At 50.4% G+C, this 12,370-nt stretch overlaps 3 protein-coding genes and 1 non-coding gene across 4 annotated transcripts; 3 read left to right on the top strand and 1 right to left on the bottom strand.

The window, feature by feature from the left end:
- Positions 1–808: 808 nt before the first annotated feature.
- On the top strand, positions 809–3,289 carry GLRG_09968 (fungal specific transcription factor domain-containing protein; the record flags this gene model as incomplete). Its single annotated transcript, XM_008100653.1, has 3 exons — positions 809–2,732; positions 2,787–2,901; positions 3,082–3,289. 3 exons carry the CDS (start codon positions 809–811, stop codon positions 3,287–3,289), a joined length of 2,247 nt encoding a protein of 748 aa, XP_008098844.1.
- Positions 3,290–5,597: 2,308 nt separating this feature from the next.
- Positions 5,598–6,955, top strand: GLRG_09967 (mannitol 1-phosphate dehydrogenase; the record flags this gene model as incomplete). The annotated part of the gene is made up of 2 exons (XM_008100652.1): positions 5,598–6,342; positions 6,399–6,955. The coding sequence occupies 2 exons, from the start codon at positions 5,598–5,600 to the stop codon at positions 6,953–6,955; spliced, it is 1,302 nt and encodes a 433-aa protein (XP_008098843.1).
- A 363-nt stretch (positions 6,956–7,318) lies between these two features.
- GLRG_13248 lies at positions 7,319–7,411 on the top strand. Its single transcript has one exon. It is a non-coding gene; the product is annotated as a tRNA-Pro (tRNA).
- Positions 7,412–7,975: 564 nt separating this feature from the next.
- Positions 7,976–9,567, bottom strand: GLRG_09966 (major facilitator superfamily transporter; the record flags this gene model as incomplete). The annotated part of the gene is made up of 3 exons (XM_008100651.1): positions 7,976–8,723; positions 8,808–9,183; positions 9,339–9,567. The coding sequence occupies 3 exons, from the start codon at positions 9,565–9,567 to the stop codon at positions 7,976–7,978; spliced, it is 1,353 nt and encodes a 450-aa protein (XP_008098842.1).
- Between the last annotated feature and the right edge of the window lie 2,803 nt (positions 9,568–12,370).

The raw sequence follows: 12,370 nt of genomic DNA, 5'->3' as shown, positions 1-12,370 counted from the left end.
GAAATTGGGCATGAGCCATTCAGGTTGAGGGGAATTGTCACACTGTCGGATAAGGGCTTCATCAAGTTAACGTCATGTCGGGTAAGGCACTGGGTTCCAGTGTTTCATCGGTCAGAGAACATGATATCGGATGTCGTCATATGATCAAAATGATGGCCTCTCGTGGGTCGTTGTTAGTTATTTTCAGTCGTGATCTCAAAATCTTGGTTATCGTACGTCGCTTGCCGCTGCCACCGCCTGAGGCGGAGCATCATAGGTCGAGATGTTAGAAATCAAACTTTGAATAGCAAGGCCACGGTCTCGCGATAATAGGGGTGCTTGCGGATGCTAGACGACAGCTTTACAAGCCAATGTTTATTGCTCCCTCATAATAGTGGTCCGTGCCGTTGACTGCCGATACGGGGCGGGAATGTTTGCCAAGCGAGTGGCTGTCCGTCATTCTCAACAACCCGTTTCTTCAAGCAAGCTAGCCAATGAAAATTGCTGCATAAACAATGTTCCAATGCCTTCTTGACTACCTACCCCGGGCAGCTTTGATATTTTCAATTTCACTTTTCTTTTGTACCAACGACCTCAAAGTCTGGGGGCAATGTCAGTGAAACAGGACCCGTGGAAAGGTGCCGCCGCAAAGCCCAGAAGCTAAGAAACCCTGCCCCGGATCTTCCATTGCCTTGTCTTATGCCAGTGTTTGGTCCAAGACCCAACCCATCCTGTCACTTGTTTGTTTTGCTGGCTGCCCAGGAGCTGTGCTAAGCTGTCATACTGGGTATCACAAAGGATACCTCTTCGACAGGTTAACAAACGCATAATGCCTACGAAAAAGGTCCGTCAGAGCGAACGGCGTAGGTGTGTTAAGGCCTGCGGGAATTGCAAGCGGCGCAAGGAGCGCTGCGATGGTCAGCAACCCTGCAGACGGTGCGTGATCCGTAGAGTTGAAGGCGATTGTGCCTTCGCCGGTCTACCCATGAACCTTGCTCCTCCCGACCCTCTGTCTGCGAAAACTCCCGACTGTTCCGGCCTTCACGAAAGCCCAGCCTGCCGAGATCACTTCAACCCGTACACTTCTCCACAAATCAGCCATCTCTCTCGGTCTGCTGTGGTACCGCAAGTGTCCAGACTCATAGCAGATGGAAAAGGTCGCCTTATGTTCATTGGCGATGCAGCCAACTTGGCTTTTTTGAAAGTCATCCGCCGCCTGGTACGTGAACTTCTAGGATCATGTCCCTTTACGGACGATCCTCTGCGCCATATCATGGTAGAGGCGACTCCAGAAGGACGTCCGAAATGGATTATCACAAACCCGGCAGATATCCCGGCGAAGCCCAGTGAAGAACAGGCAAGATATCTGTTGCGTTGGTATTTGCGAGCAACCAACTGTATTCTTGACATCTTTGACGAAGCGATGCTTCGAAAGGACATTGAGAGCTGGTTGCGCGGAGACCCCGCCAGTCAGGACGAGGAGGCGATGAGCTGCATCTTCTTTCTTGCACTTGGTATCGGAGCACAACGCTGCCCTGAAGATCGAGATGCTGATTCTGAGAAATATTTCCATTACGGGCGGTTTCTCGCCGTCTCGTACGTCATGGAGAATCCGACATACAACACTGTGCGCAGCTACATCCTCATCACCATCTACCTCCTCGGTGCATCGCGGCGAAACTCGGCTTTCATGCACTTGGGCGTCGCTGTCCGCGCCGCGTATACGCTGGGTATTCACCGGAAAGACAATCCCACGCTATTCTCGGCGCAAGAGCAAGACACTCGGGAGCGGTTATGGAGATCCCTCCGTGTCCTCGATTTATTCTTGAGCGTCTCCCTGGGCCGTCCACTGGTCACTTCTGAGACCCGTGATACGGCGGGCACAGAAGATTACTCGGCTTCTCTGGACCTCTGCACCATCCTTGAGTCCATTCTCAACGACGTCTACGCTAAGCGTATGGTATCAACCGATGTTCTAGAGCGAATCAGTGAGCAACATCGCCGCTGGGCCGCGAAATTCAACGATAGTCTTGCTGCTGATGGTGTAAATACGAACGAACCCGTCGATGTAGAAGACGAAACGTATCCCAACATGGGGCTTTACTACATGAAGGAGGCATACTACTGGAGCATAATGCTCTTATCACGGCCGTTTCTTATCGACTTTGTTTCGAGAAACGTTGCGCGATCTCAGTCACCATCAATGTGGATTTATGACAACTCGCTCCGCTCATCGCCGTCGGATCAGCTTCTTGTGCATGCTTGCGTGGACTCGGCAATTCGCACAGTTGAGCTTCTGGCTGGTCTTATTCCAGATACGACTGTTGCTAAACGACACCCCTTCCTGATTAACTCCGTATTTGTATCAGCATTAGTCCTTGGGCTAGCAGTCTTCGGTGACTTAGACAGCACCTTTCCCTTGGATCACGGGTTGAACGACGCACAGGCGCTTCTACGCAAGTTCAGCAGACATGACCCCGTTGCAAACAGGGAACTCTCAATCGTGGAGCATCTTCAGAGCGCTTGCGCTCTTTACAAGGAGAAAAGAGTCCGAAAGAAAATGGAGTTTCAAAGAATGCTCGTTGGCGAGTTGTTTGGCAGCGTCCACGTAGGAGTCTTGTCAGCGGAAACATCCAGGTTTGAGCCAAGCCTTTTCCCTCGAGTCAATGGGAATTCCAAAGACACAGTAACTACCCATTCAGAGATGGGAGAGACAAACAGCATGAGTCAAGGTGGCTTGTTATCGACTGGAAGTACGACTGAGTCGCACATTACTGGCATTGAAGCTAGTCGAGGATCAACTGTAGTCCAGACACTCACGCCGTCAACGGATATCTTGCTACCGATTTCGCCCAGAACCCTGCTCTTCGATTCATATGGACAAGATATGCCATTCTTCCCCACCATGGATGCTAGCATGGCGTATCTAAGTTGCACGGATGATATGATGCTGTCCGACACAGACGCTTTGCTAGAACCTCCATGCTAGAAATAAGTAGCTACGGTGATAGATGCATAGCCTGAAAAATGAGCGAGTGATTGGGAAAATCTATTACCCAAGCCGCAAAACCTTCATGTATCATTTTTTTATCTAGTTCTCAGTGACGCCGTGGACCAGGCTAAGTCCAAGGGGCCCCAGATTGGTGGCTTCGCCAGTCTGTACTACCAATACTTCGAGATGATCACCGAAGGCGACTACATTTTCCTCAAGCTAAGGAAGCCTATAGAGGTTGCCGTCAAGCACATAGACGAGAGCGAGAAGCTATTAAAAGGACTCTGGATGAGGAATGAGGTCAAGATGTTGCTTTAAACTACGGCTAAGAAGGCTGAGGAGATTGCCGACTAGACAAAGACGAAGGTCCAATAGGCTTTTCTTCGTTATCAGCGGATGATGCCCTTCCACACCCGATTTCCTTTTCTACACCAAAAACACTACTTATAAAAAAACGATCTACCATCCTCGAAGTTTGATACAAGATACTATGATACCGTAGCTGTAAATGCTGACTGCAGCTCAGATATTCTTCCATATTCACATATTCATGTCATGTCAAAGTGGGAGATACACAGCTTGATATCCTTCTGTTTCATTACAATCATCTACCATTATCCTCAAGGCGCGAAACACCATCTCTCGAGACCGGCTACTAGCCCATAGAAGAAAGCGAGACGGATCAACATCTCACTCCATTTCGCCACTACAGATTCTTTGACCGAGCCCAAACCGCTATCAAATAGTATAAGCTTACGACGGAGACGGACATCCGCGACTTCAACTAGATCGAATGTCACACCACAATATCTCTTTACGCTGCCTCTGTGCCTCTGATGACAGGCTGGATCTGTCGCAAAGCCTGGGCGAGACTTCAAAGGCGTTGCTGTCTACGACTACGATGCTTCATTGAGCAGACCTCAGCTTCGTACAACGTAAAGAGGTAAAGAGGCCGACCGGTATCTCGATACGAGTTGCTTGAACAAGCCAACAATCGACGCATGCCTATATACGATAAGCAACCATGCTTCTTGGCGATGCAGACAAAACTGGTGGTAACAGAGACATCGTATCTCTCGCAGCGCGATCCAGTCCAGTTATTGAGTGACTATATGGGCCTGTGCTCATAGAAACCCCATATTCAGATGTGAAATTGAAAGGCACATCGGCCAAGTTATCTTTGAATCCTTAGAGAGGTCATCTAGTGACACCCACTGGTTCTTTCCCTAGCGACCACCTACCACCGACTTGCAAAAGGTAAGGGACCCTCCAGAGGTATACGTATGTCTGTGAGTGGCCTTTTCATATTCACTCCTCGATTTAGACTTGGCAACACTGGTTTGCCGGTAAGTGCCCTCATCTTCTGGCTGTGCACTCTTCTCCGTTCCGTCTCTGCCACCTCTCCTAGCGACTCTGCCCTTGACCCCCTCTGACTCTTCCTTCTCTCCCTCTTCGTCTAACAGCAGGGTTTGGGGATAGCTGTGGGTTGATAACCTGTACTAACAGTGCGCGCTAAGGAAAACAAATGAAAGGAGAAGTTGTGTAGAACATGGGTGGCAGGTTTTATAGAAGTGTTATTAGGAAGATTGAACCCTAAACAGAGTTTATTAACATTTGACTTTTATACTGCTATAAACAGGGTAAAGTCCAGGACCTTCTTTAGCGCTAGACATAGCATAGGATAGTAGAAGGATCACTCCATCGAACCTCTTTTGATTTTGGCGGATAGTTTCATCCACTGTTAGCGCTGTTATATTTAATACTCTGATAATGTGATACAATCCGGGGCAAAAACTATTGATAAGCTCAGGGAGATGGCAGCCAAGTGAATAACTAAGTATATCTGTTATCGGTTCTCCTCACCCTCCCTAATACCCCGCAGTCGGTACATGGTTAAATGGCCCGGTACTGTTTCGGCAAAATAGGCTGCCCGTGTGCTGCCCAATCCCGAAGTGTTCCACCCGCTACCCGAAAGGCTGCGCCGTGCTCCCGGAGGCGTCCAGACACATTTATTTTATCCAATAATCATCAACATCATGTTTCCGTGACGTAACTACTTATCTGAAAACAGTTATGCACAACTAGATCTCGGACTGAGCGGGATAGTAAAAAGTAGTCATCCAGAACGTCATAGGTCTCGTCCGAATTGTAGTTTGAGAGACGATGCAGGGTTGTGCCGTATTGACGCGTCTCTGATCTACTTCCCTCAACTACTTATTTATATGGTTGTCCGGCATGGTATTTACATATTCATCTGTTAATCTGATAATTTCAGGATCGACAACAGGTAGTCTATGCCGTTTTACTAATCTGCCAAAAAGCCTCGTTAAAGTGTCCACTGACTTTGGTACTGTTGGTATCGCAGGGTGATGGTGATGCGATCGCGTGAGCAGCAATAGTGTCAATTGAATATTGGTTGCTGTATGTGTATGATGATAAAGTAAAAGGGAAGAGGTTCCTGCCGTGGATATTCGTGATGGTGCAAGTGAGCTGCCAAGGTGAGTCACGTGAGATGAGTCACGCGATCTCGGATCGGCTCCATTTTCCACCGGTTGAATATTCCGACACTGGCAACTTTCCAAAGTGAAGAATTACCGCATTTTCTCTCCGCTCCAAAACTCTCAAGATGACGCCGCCGCTGGAATTCTGTCAGCGCCCGGATAAGTCTTTTAATGTGGCAGTAGTTGGAGGCGGCATCGCCGGCCTGACGCTCACCCTTCAACTACTCCTGAATCGGATACCGACAACGCTGTATGAGCAAGCACCGATGTTTGGTGAGATCGGCGCGGGCGTATCGTTCGGTCCAAACGCCCTCAGGGCCATGTCTTTAATCTCACCGCACGTACGGCAAGCTTTCGAGAATCAAGCGACGAATAATGAATCAGAGGACCACCAGAACGTATGGTTTGATTTCAGATACGGCGAGACCTGCGAAGGCAAGCACCGCGAGGGTGAGTTGATTTACCGTCTGATATGCGAGACTGGTCAGACTGGTATTCTTCGAGCACACTTTCTGGATGAACTGGTCAAGCTACTACCTGATGGGGTTGCGAAATTTGGCAAATGTGCGGTCGGTTATGAAGATGATGGCACGCGTGTATTGCTCAAATTCGAAGATGGCACTACCTCTACACATGACGCAGTGATTGCATGCGACGGCATCAAGTCAAAATTGCGGCGCGTGATGCTCGGCGACGACCATCCCGCCTCAAGGGCCGTCTTTTCCGGAAAGTACGCATACCGTGGCCTCATCCCTATGGAGAAAGCGGAAGAGCTCTTAGGCGCCGAACTTGCCAAGAACAGCCAGATGTACTTCGGAAGACACGGCCACATGCTAACGTTCTCTGTCGCGAAGGGCAAGATGATGAACGGTAAGTGAGATGAGGGGTCCTATTTTGATCGACATCAGATACTAACGAAGCAACAGTGGTTGCTTTCCGCAGTGCGGAAGAGTGGAAGTCAGATAAATGGGTCATGGGGGTAAAAAGGGAGGATATGGTCAATGACTTTAAAGGCTGGGGTGACAAATCCCAAAAGATTATCCAGATGGTGCAGAAACCTGACGTGTGGGCGCTTTTCGACCACCCGCCGAGCCCGACCTACTACCAAGGACGAGTATGCCTGCTGGGCGATGCCGCCCATGCCTCGACGCCACACAAGGGCTCCGGTGCTGGAATGGCGATTGAAGACGCCTACATTCTCGGCAATTTACTGGCGCTAATCAACGGCCCCGAGGAAATCGAGATGGCGTTTGCAGCGTACAACAAGACGAGAAAGGAGAGGTCCCAGAAGCTGGTGGCGGACAGCCGGGAACAGGGGAAGCTATACGAGTTGGAGCTGAAGGACGACCCCGAGTGGATCGCAGACAGCTTATCAACTCGTATGGACTGGGTCTGGAAATATGACTTGACTCAAGAGCTGGACCAAGGTCGTCGAGAGATTGAGAAGTACCAGAGCGATTCAACGGCGAGAGCGCAACTTTAACTGTATGGGAACAACGGGCAAGGCGTGGTTCAATTTCGCAGCTACATGTTCATAACCAGTGGTGGTTTTGAGGGTAGTGCTACCAAAAGTATGTCGTCGTTCGCTGAGAAATACTAGCCACCGGCCCACCGTCAAAGGATGCCAAGGGGAACCATGATTATCTTCAAAAATGGCTCTACCACAGGAACTGTAAACATGTGAAGCAAAATAATATGCAAAGCATGAACAGACTGTCGAACGATTTCCTAACGTGATAATATTCGTCGGCTCCATCCCATGAATCCCTTGCCTCGGATCGATAGTCATGAGTCCATCCTGACGAACGCCACACCATTGATCCGCATCATTTGGAGGATTCTTATTGCCCTGGTGGTCTAGCGGTATGATTCTTCCTTAGGGTTATTGAGAGATATATCCACTTGGAAGAGGTCCCAGGTTCGATCCCTGGCCAGGGCCCAACCCCGTTGACTCTTCCTCTGGAGGCGGAGCCCTACCTTTTTTGCAACCTCTGCAAGCATGTGGAGACACTGTTGGCTTATTACAGCTTGTGTACACTTGAGACTAGTTTTTAACTCTTAAGTGATTGAAAATACGCAAAAGATAGACAAAGATCACAAAAGCCGGTGATGGATGGGTCTTGAGGGTTCATGATGTATGGAACTTGATCGACTCTCACTCAACAACCCCCCCCCCCCCAGTGTTATGCCAAACTAAAGTGCTGGGTGTCACTTAAAAAAGAAACCGCGTTTGAGGAATGTTCGTTCAGAATTACGCGTTGAATCATCATATCGATGGGGTATCATGTCTATATCCATGCTATACGGCAACCTGCAGGCCATCTCTGGAGCAACACGCTCAAGTGAGGCCACCCACAACAGTTATAGGACCCTAAGGGAGCTTAACAGCCATCTTATAGCCCGCCCATGTTCATGTGTGAGTGAACAACGGGTTGTTGCCCTAGGTTGTTACTCCTATCAGTCCAGTGACCAACTTGAACCGACCCATAATACTAATTAGACGTTATGTACGTTTTCTCCAGTCCCAACCACTGGCCATGCCTCTTGAAAAGGCGATCATAGCACTTCCCAATGCAAGACAGACGCCAGACCAGATCCAGGCACTAGAATACCCAATTGAGCGCACCAATGCACCTCCAACCGGCGACCCGAATAACAAGGCGATAGACATGACGGAGTAAGCCATGCCAAGCCGAGTGCCAATATAGTTGCGGTCCTCGGTGAGCTTGGTAAATGTGGCCGGTTGAAGTGCGAAGAAGCTCCCGCTGCTGAAGCCATAAAACACGAGCGTCACAACCAAACCAGCGGTATGCTCGACTGTCACGAGGCAGAGCGCCGAAATCGACATGATGAGCACCGCGGCGATGAGCAGGTTCATCCCTCCGAGCCGTTGGGCAAACAAGTTGGGTATTACGCGGCCCATGATGGAACCCCCGTTCATCATAGCCAGCAGGTACTTGTCTACCTGAGAGCTCGCGGCACCCCGCTGGAGCGCAAAGCCTTGGACGTAGACAAACGGAGTGTACATGCCCAGGAACACCAGGCAGCAAGCGGCCACGAAGAGGAGATACGGAATATCGGCGAAGGCAGAGCGGTCAATCCAAGCCCGCCTCTGGCGCGAAGCTTTGGGTGTGTGTATGCTGACGATGGACACGCCCTGGATGGCCAATGTGATTAGCGCTATGGTGCGGATTGTCCAAGCAAAGCCGATTTCGGGCTGAAGTGATCGAAACACGATAGGTAGAACCAGACTGTAGAGAAAGAGAGAGAGTTAAAATCGGCTGCCATAGGTGGAGGATTTCTCTCAAGCGAATCCTTGATTCGGTAAGACTTACCCACCAACACCGCTTCCCGCCGCGGCGAGACCAAAAGCCACAGGCAGTCTCGTAGAAAACCACGGCGATAATACCGCAACCCCCAACACAGCTAAACTGCCCATTCCGGTTCCGACGCAGAGCCCCTGCGATAGGAGCAGCTGCCAAAGGGTGCTGCTGAAGCTCTGGGCAACGGTCCCGACGACGATCAACAAGGATCCGGCCCAGAGCAGCTGACGCGCATAGCCCAGATCAAAGATGGGGCCTGCGAAACAACCCAGGAACACCATCAGGAAACTCTGCAACGAGCCGATTGTGGAAATGGCGAACGGGCTGTACTCTTTGAGCAGGTCGGCTTCATAGTGAACTTGGAAAACGCCGAAACTGGCGACGATGCCTGGAAACCACGTGTTAATGCCGAACCAAAGCAGTCATCAAGTGTGTCCAGAGTTGCAGTGCGTGCACAGCCAGTGAAAGTTAAAAACACAAACAATACCAATAAGGTTGATGTTGCACTGGAACATGAGCCATCATGACAGAAGTATAACTCACCCCAAGTATTGAAGTAAATACAAAAGGACGCCAGAACTTGAAGCCAAGCCTGTAAGCCACCGTTTGGGGGTGACGTCGGCTTCCCAGAGGTTACGTGCATCCGTCCGAGATCGTCGGTGCCGCTCTCCTCATCGGTCCCCGGCGAGAGACTCGGGGTCTTCCGGTCGAATTCTTGCCCGCCGCCGTTTTCGTGCCCAGAGGACTTTTCCATTTCCGTCAAGGACGGCATTGCTCAGCGCAGCGCAGGAGTGTCAATAGGACGAGTTACATAGATGACGACCTTTCCCTTCTTCAACTACCTAGCGTTCTTCTTGTTTTGGTCACGCAAGTCGTGGGATGCTATGTGTCGACCCTCGTCTCAATGTCTTTCTCTGGAAGATTCGTGGGCTTTGACGTGCGATCCTCTTGATTCAACAAACGGAAAACCCAAAAAGGGTGAAAGGTGCGAATGTTGATCACCTAGTGACGGGCGCAGCACAGGAGAAGCGGAAGTGAGATATGACCGCTTTCTCTTTTTGATTTTATGTTTTCTCTTCCCTCAAGCTGAACAAAATCTTAAAAAACATTAGCACACTGGTTTGTTAAATACCAACGAGACAGACTCCTCCACGGGCTCTGGGGGAAAAGAACGCGCCAGGGCCTCCTCGCCGGGCGCTCGGGTTATTGAGGTGGTCGCCATTGCGACTGTCGCAGGCCATGTTACAAAGTACGGATGGCCTTAAAACATGGATTCATTGCGGTGCAACGAGTAAAACACACTGGCGTGACCTATCAAATTATCTCGGCTGACGTACCAATCCTGGCAATCGACTCAGTTGGTCGAATAGAAAAGTTGCCGCTATCGTTTGGCCTTTTTCAATGTCTCACAAACTGGACGGATTTGTGATATGTGCTCGTTGGGGTAAGAAACTGACAGTCACCAACGAGGTTAGAGGGGATCAACTGGTGTTTAGACCGTACGTAGTGCACAAAACAAGCAGCAGTTCCGCGAAAGAGTCAGACTAGGAGAAGCATTCATCACATCTTCTTCACACACGGTATTTTGGGCGGGATGCCCTTGGGTACAAGTGGTCGCCGCGCGCAGAGCCATGACCGTGGCGCATCTCGGACCTCGTCTGGAATCTGGGGATGCTACCGGTCTTTGAGTATTTAAGGCTCGTCGAAACCTCGGAGTAGTGGGTTCGGCGACTGGTATGTCGGAAGCCATTACGGTTAGACTATATGGGGCGGTGGGCGAAGGACTGCCCGTTTCGAACGGCTCGGCCACAGTCCGTTGCATGGCGGCGGGGATTCTTTGTCTTTGGCTCCATCCTTTTGTTATCTAACACCGAGATTTGCGTGGAAGCTTGGAGGCTTTGCCCTGATAACGAGGTTGCTCTGATAACGATACCGAAATCCCACCTTGGACTCTTGGTATGGAGATCGAAAACTGGAGACCTGCGATGATTTCCCGATCGAATTCTTGACTAGGAACAAAATAAGTGGCACGTCATAACTTTCCGCAAATTGTCGCGTTGCCGCAGCTGGTCAGGTCAAAAGTTTAGGAAAATCTTTAGTATGAAGGAGGAAAGTTTATTGACATAACCTTTGGACAATTACCGTCGCCCAATAACCTGCCATGCTACAGGTTTCATCCCATTATTCCATCCTGTCGAGCGACATATTGGCGGATGGGCCCTGGAGGAGTTTTTGGAGAGCCGCTCGGACCTAATAATAAAGCTGGGGGACCGGTCTTGCGAGAGCCGAAGGGTATAGTAAATACGGGGAAGCGAGAAGTGCAGGCCGATTGAGAGGCTAATACTCCGTAAAGATGCAGGATTCCTGATTGGCCGTGCCATCGTGAGGTAAGATATGATACTTGGATTGCTCCGCTGCCGTGTCCATTGCCTCTGGAAACCAGTCGGGTTGGATGAGTGCCGGTCACGTTTTTTATAGCAGAAGGCCGTTGCATGATAATCACACGCATCGTAGCATCATCGTGACAGGAAACAAGGGGGATAGATCAAGGCGGGCGTTACAATTGGCTGTTGGCAAACATAGACAGGCCAGCCATCCTCGGCGCGCGATATCCGTCTTTTTTCCCCCTCTGAAATTGGGGTCTTCACTCGTGGCGCTTGACTTGGAAATTATCTTCATTAGCTTCCATCGGTAGTCCCGTGCTGTTCCTCTTATTGCAGCTCTAACGTTGCAATGTCGGGGCGGACACACCACCCCTTTACGACCGAGTTAAGTGAGCCAGGTAGTCCACCTCTCCTCACCTTGCCAATGCAACCAATATCATGTCTGGTTTGGACGGTGAAGCTGTCCTCGCTGGCTGCCTAGTCCGCCGTGAAGGATGACTCTGTCCCCGAAGACTTACCAACCCCGCCCCTCGAGTCGCCGTCGCCTCGTGTGGGAAGAGACCCTGGAGATCACTCGGTAAGGTGGGGAAGGAGAAATAGAGATTAGCCGATATGTTGTTCCGAATTTATGGAGCGTGGGAACGTGGAGAAGAAGGATTTTCGCATGGATACGGAAACGACGGTTCATCTCGTTTCCATCACCTCCCACTCCCCTCTCCTCATGCCCCTTACCTATTCTAGCTTTGCGAGCGCAAATATCCTAGCAGTTCCAGGAAGTTAGAAGTGCGGGTAGTCGGCCAGCCCCAGTGGGAAGAAAGGGAGGGGACGTTGGGGAGCAGAGTACAAGCCCCCATGACAACTTAGAGTTAAGCTTACCTGTGATGTATCCCTCGATGATGAAGACGGACTCCTTTGCCGTTTTAATTAATATGTCGCTGACCAGTGCCGTAGCGACGTCAATCACAGCATGGGCAACAGTACGCCGCTCAATATCGTAGCTCCTAATTTGGTCATCAGCCGCACCCGGGCTGAGGTTGTCTCTCATGAGGGTGTCAGAGGAAGCACGAGTCGGCGATGCGGGTTTCGAGGCCCTGCTGCTGTTGACCGAGTAGACATGGACTGCGTCGCCCGCCAAGGCGATGCGGACTCGGTCGTTTGTGGAAACAAAGGTTCCACCAATGCGCTCCTTCA

Source organism: Colletotrichum graminicola (genome assembly GCF_000149035.1).
Source record: "Colletotrichum graminicola M1.001 genomic scaffold supercont1.54, whole genome shotgun sequence".
Classification (NCBI taxonomy): Eukaryota; Fungi; Ascomycota; class Sordariomycetes; order Glomerellales; family Glomerellaceae; genus Colletotrichum; species Colletotrichum graminicola.
This window is presented reverse-complemented; position numbering and strand designations above follow the sequence as displayed.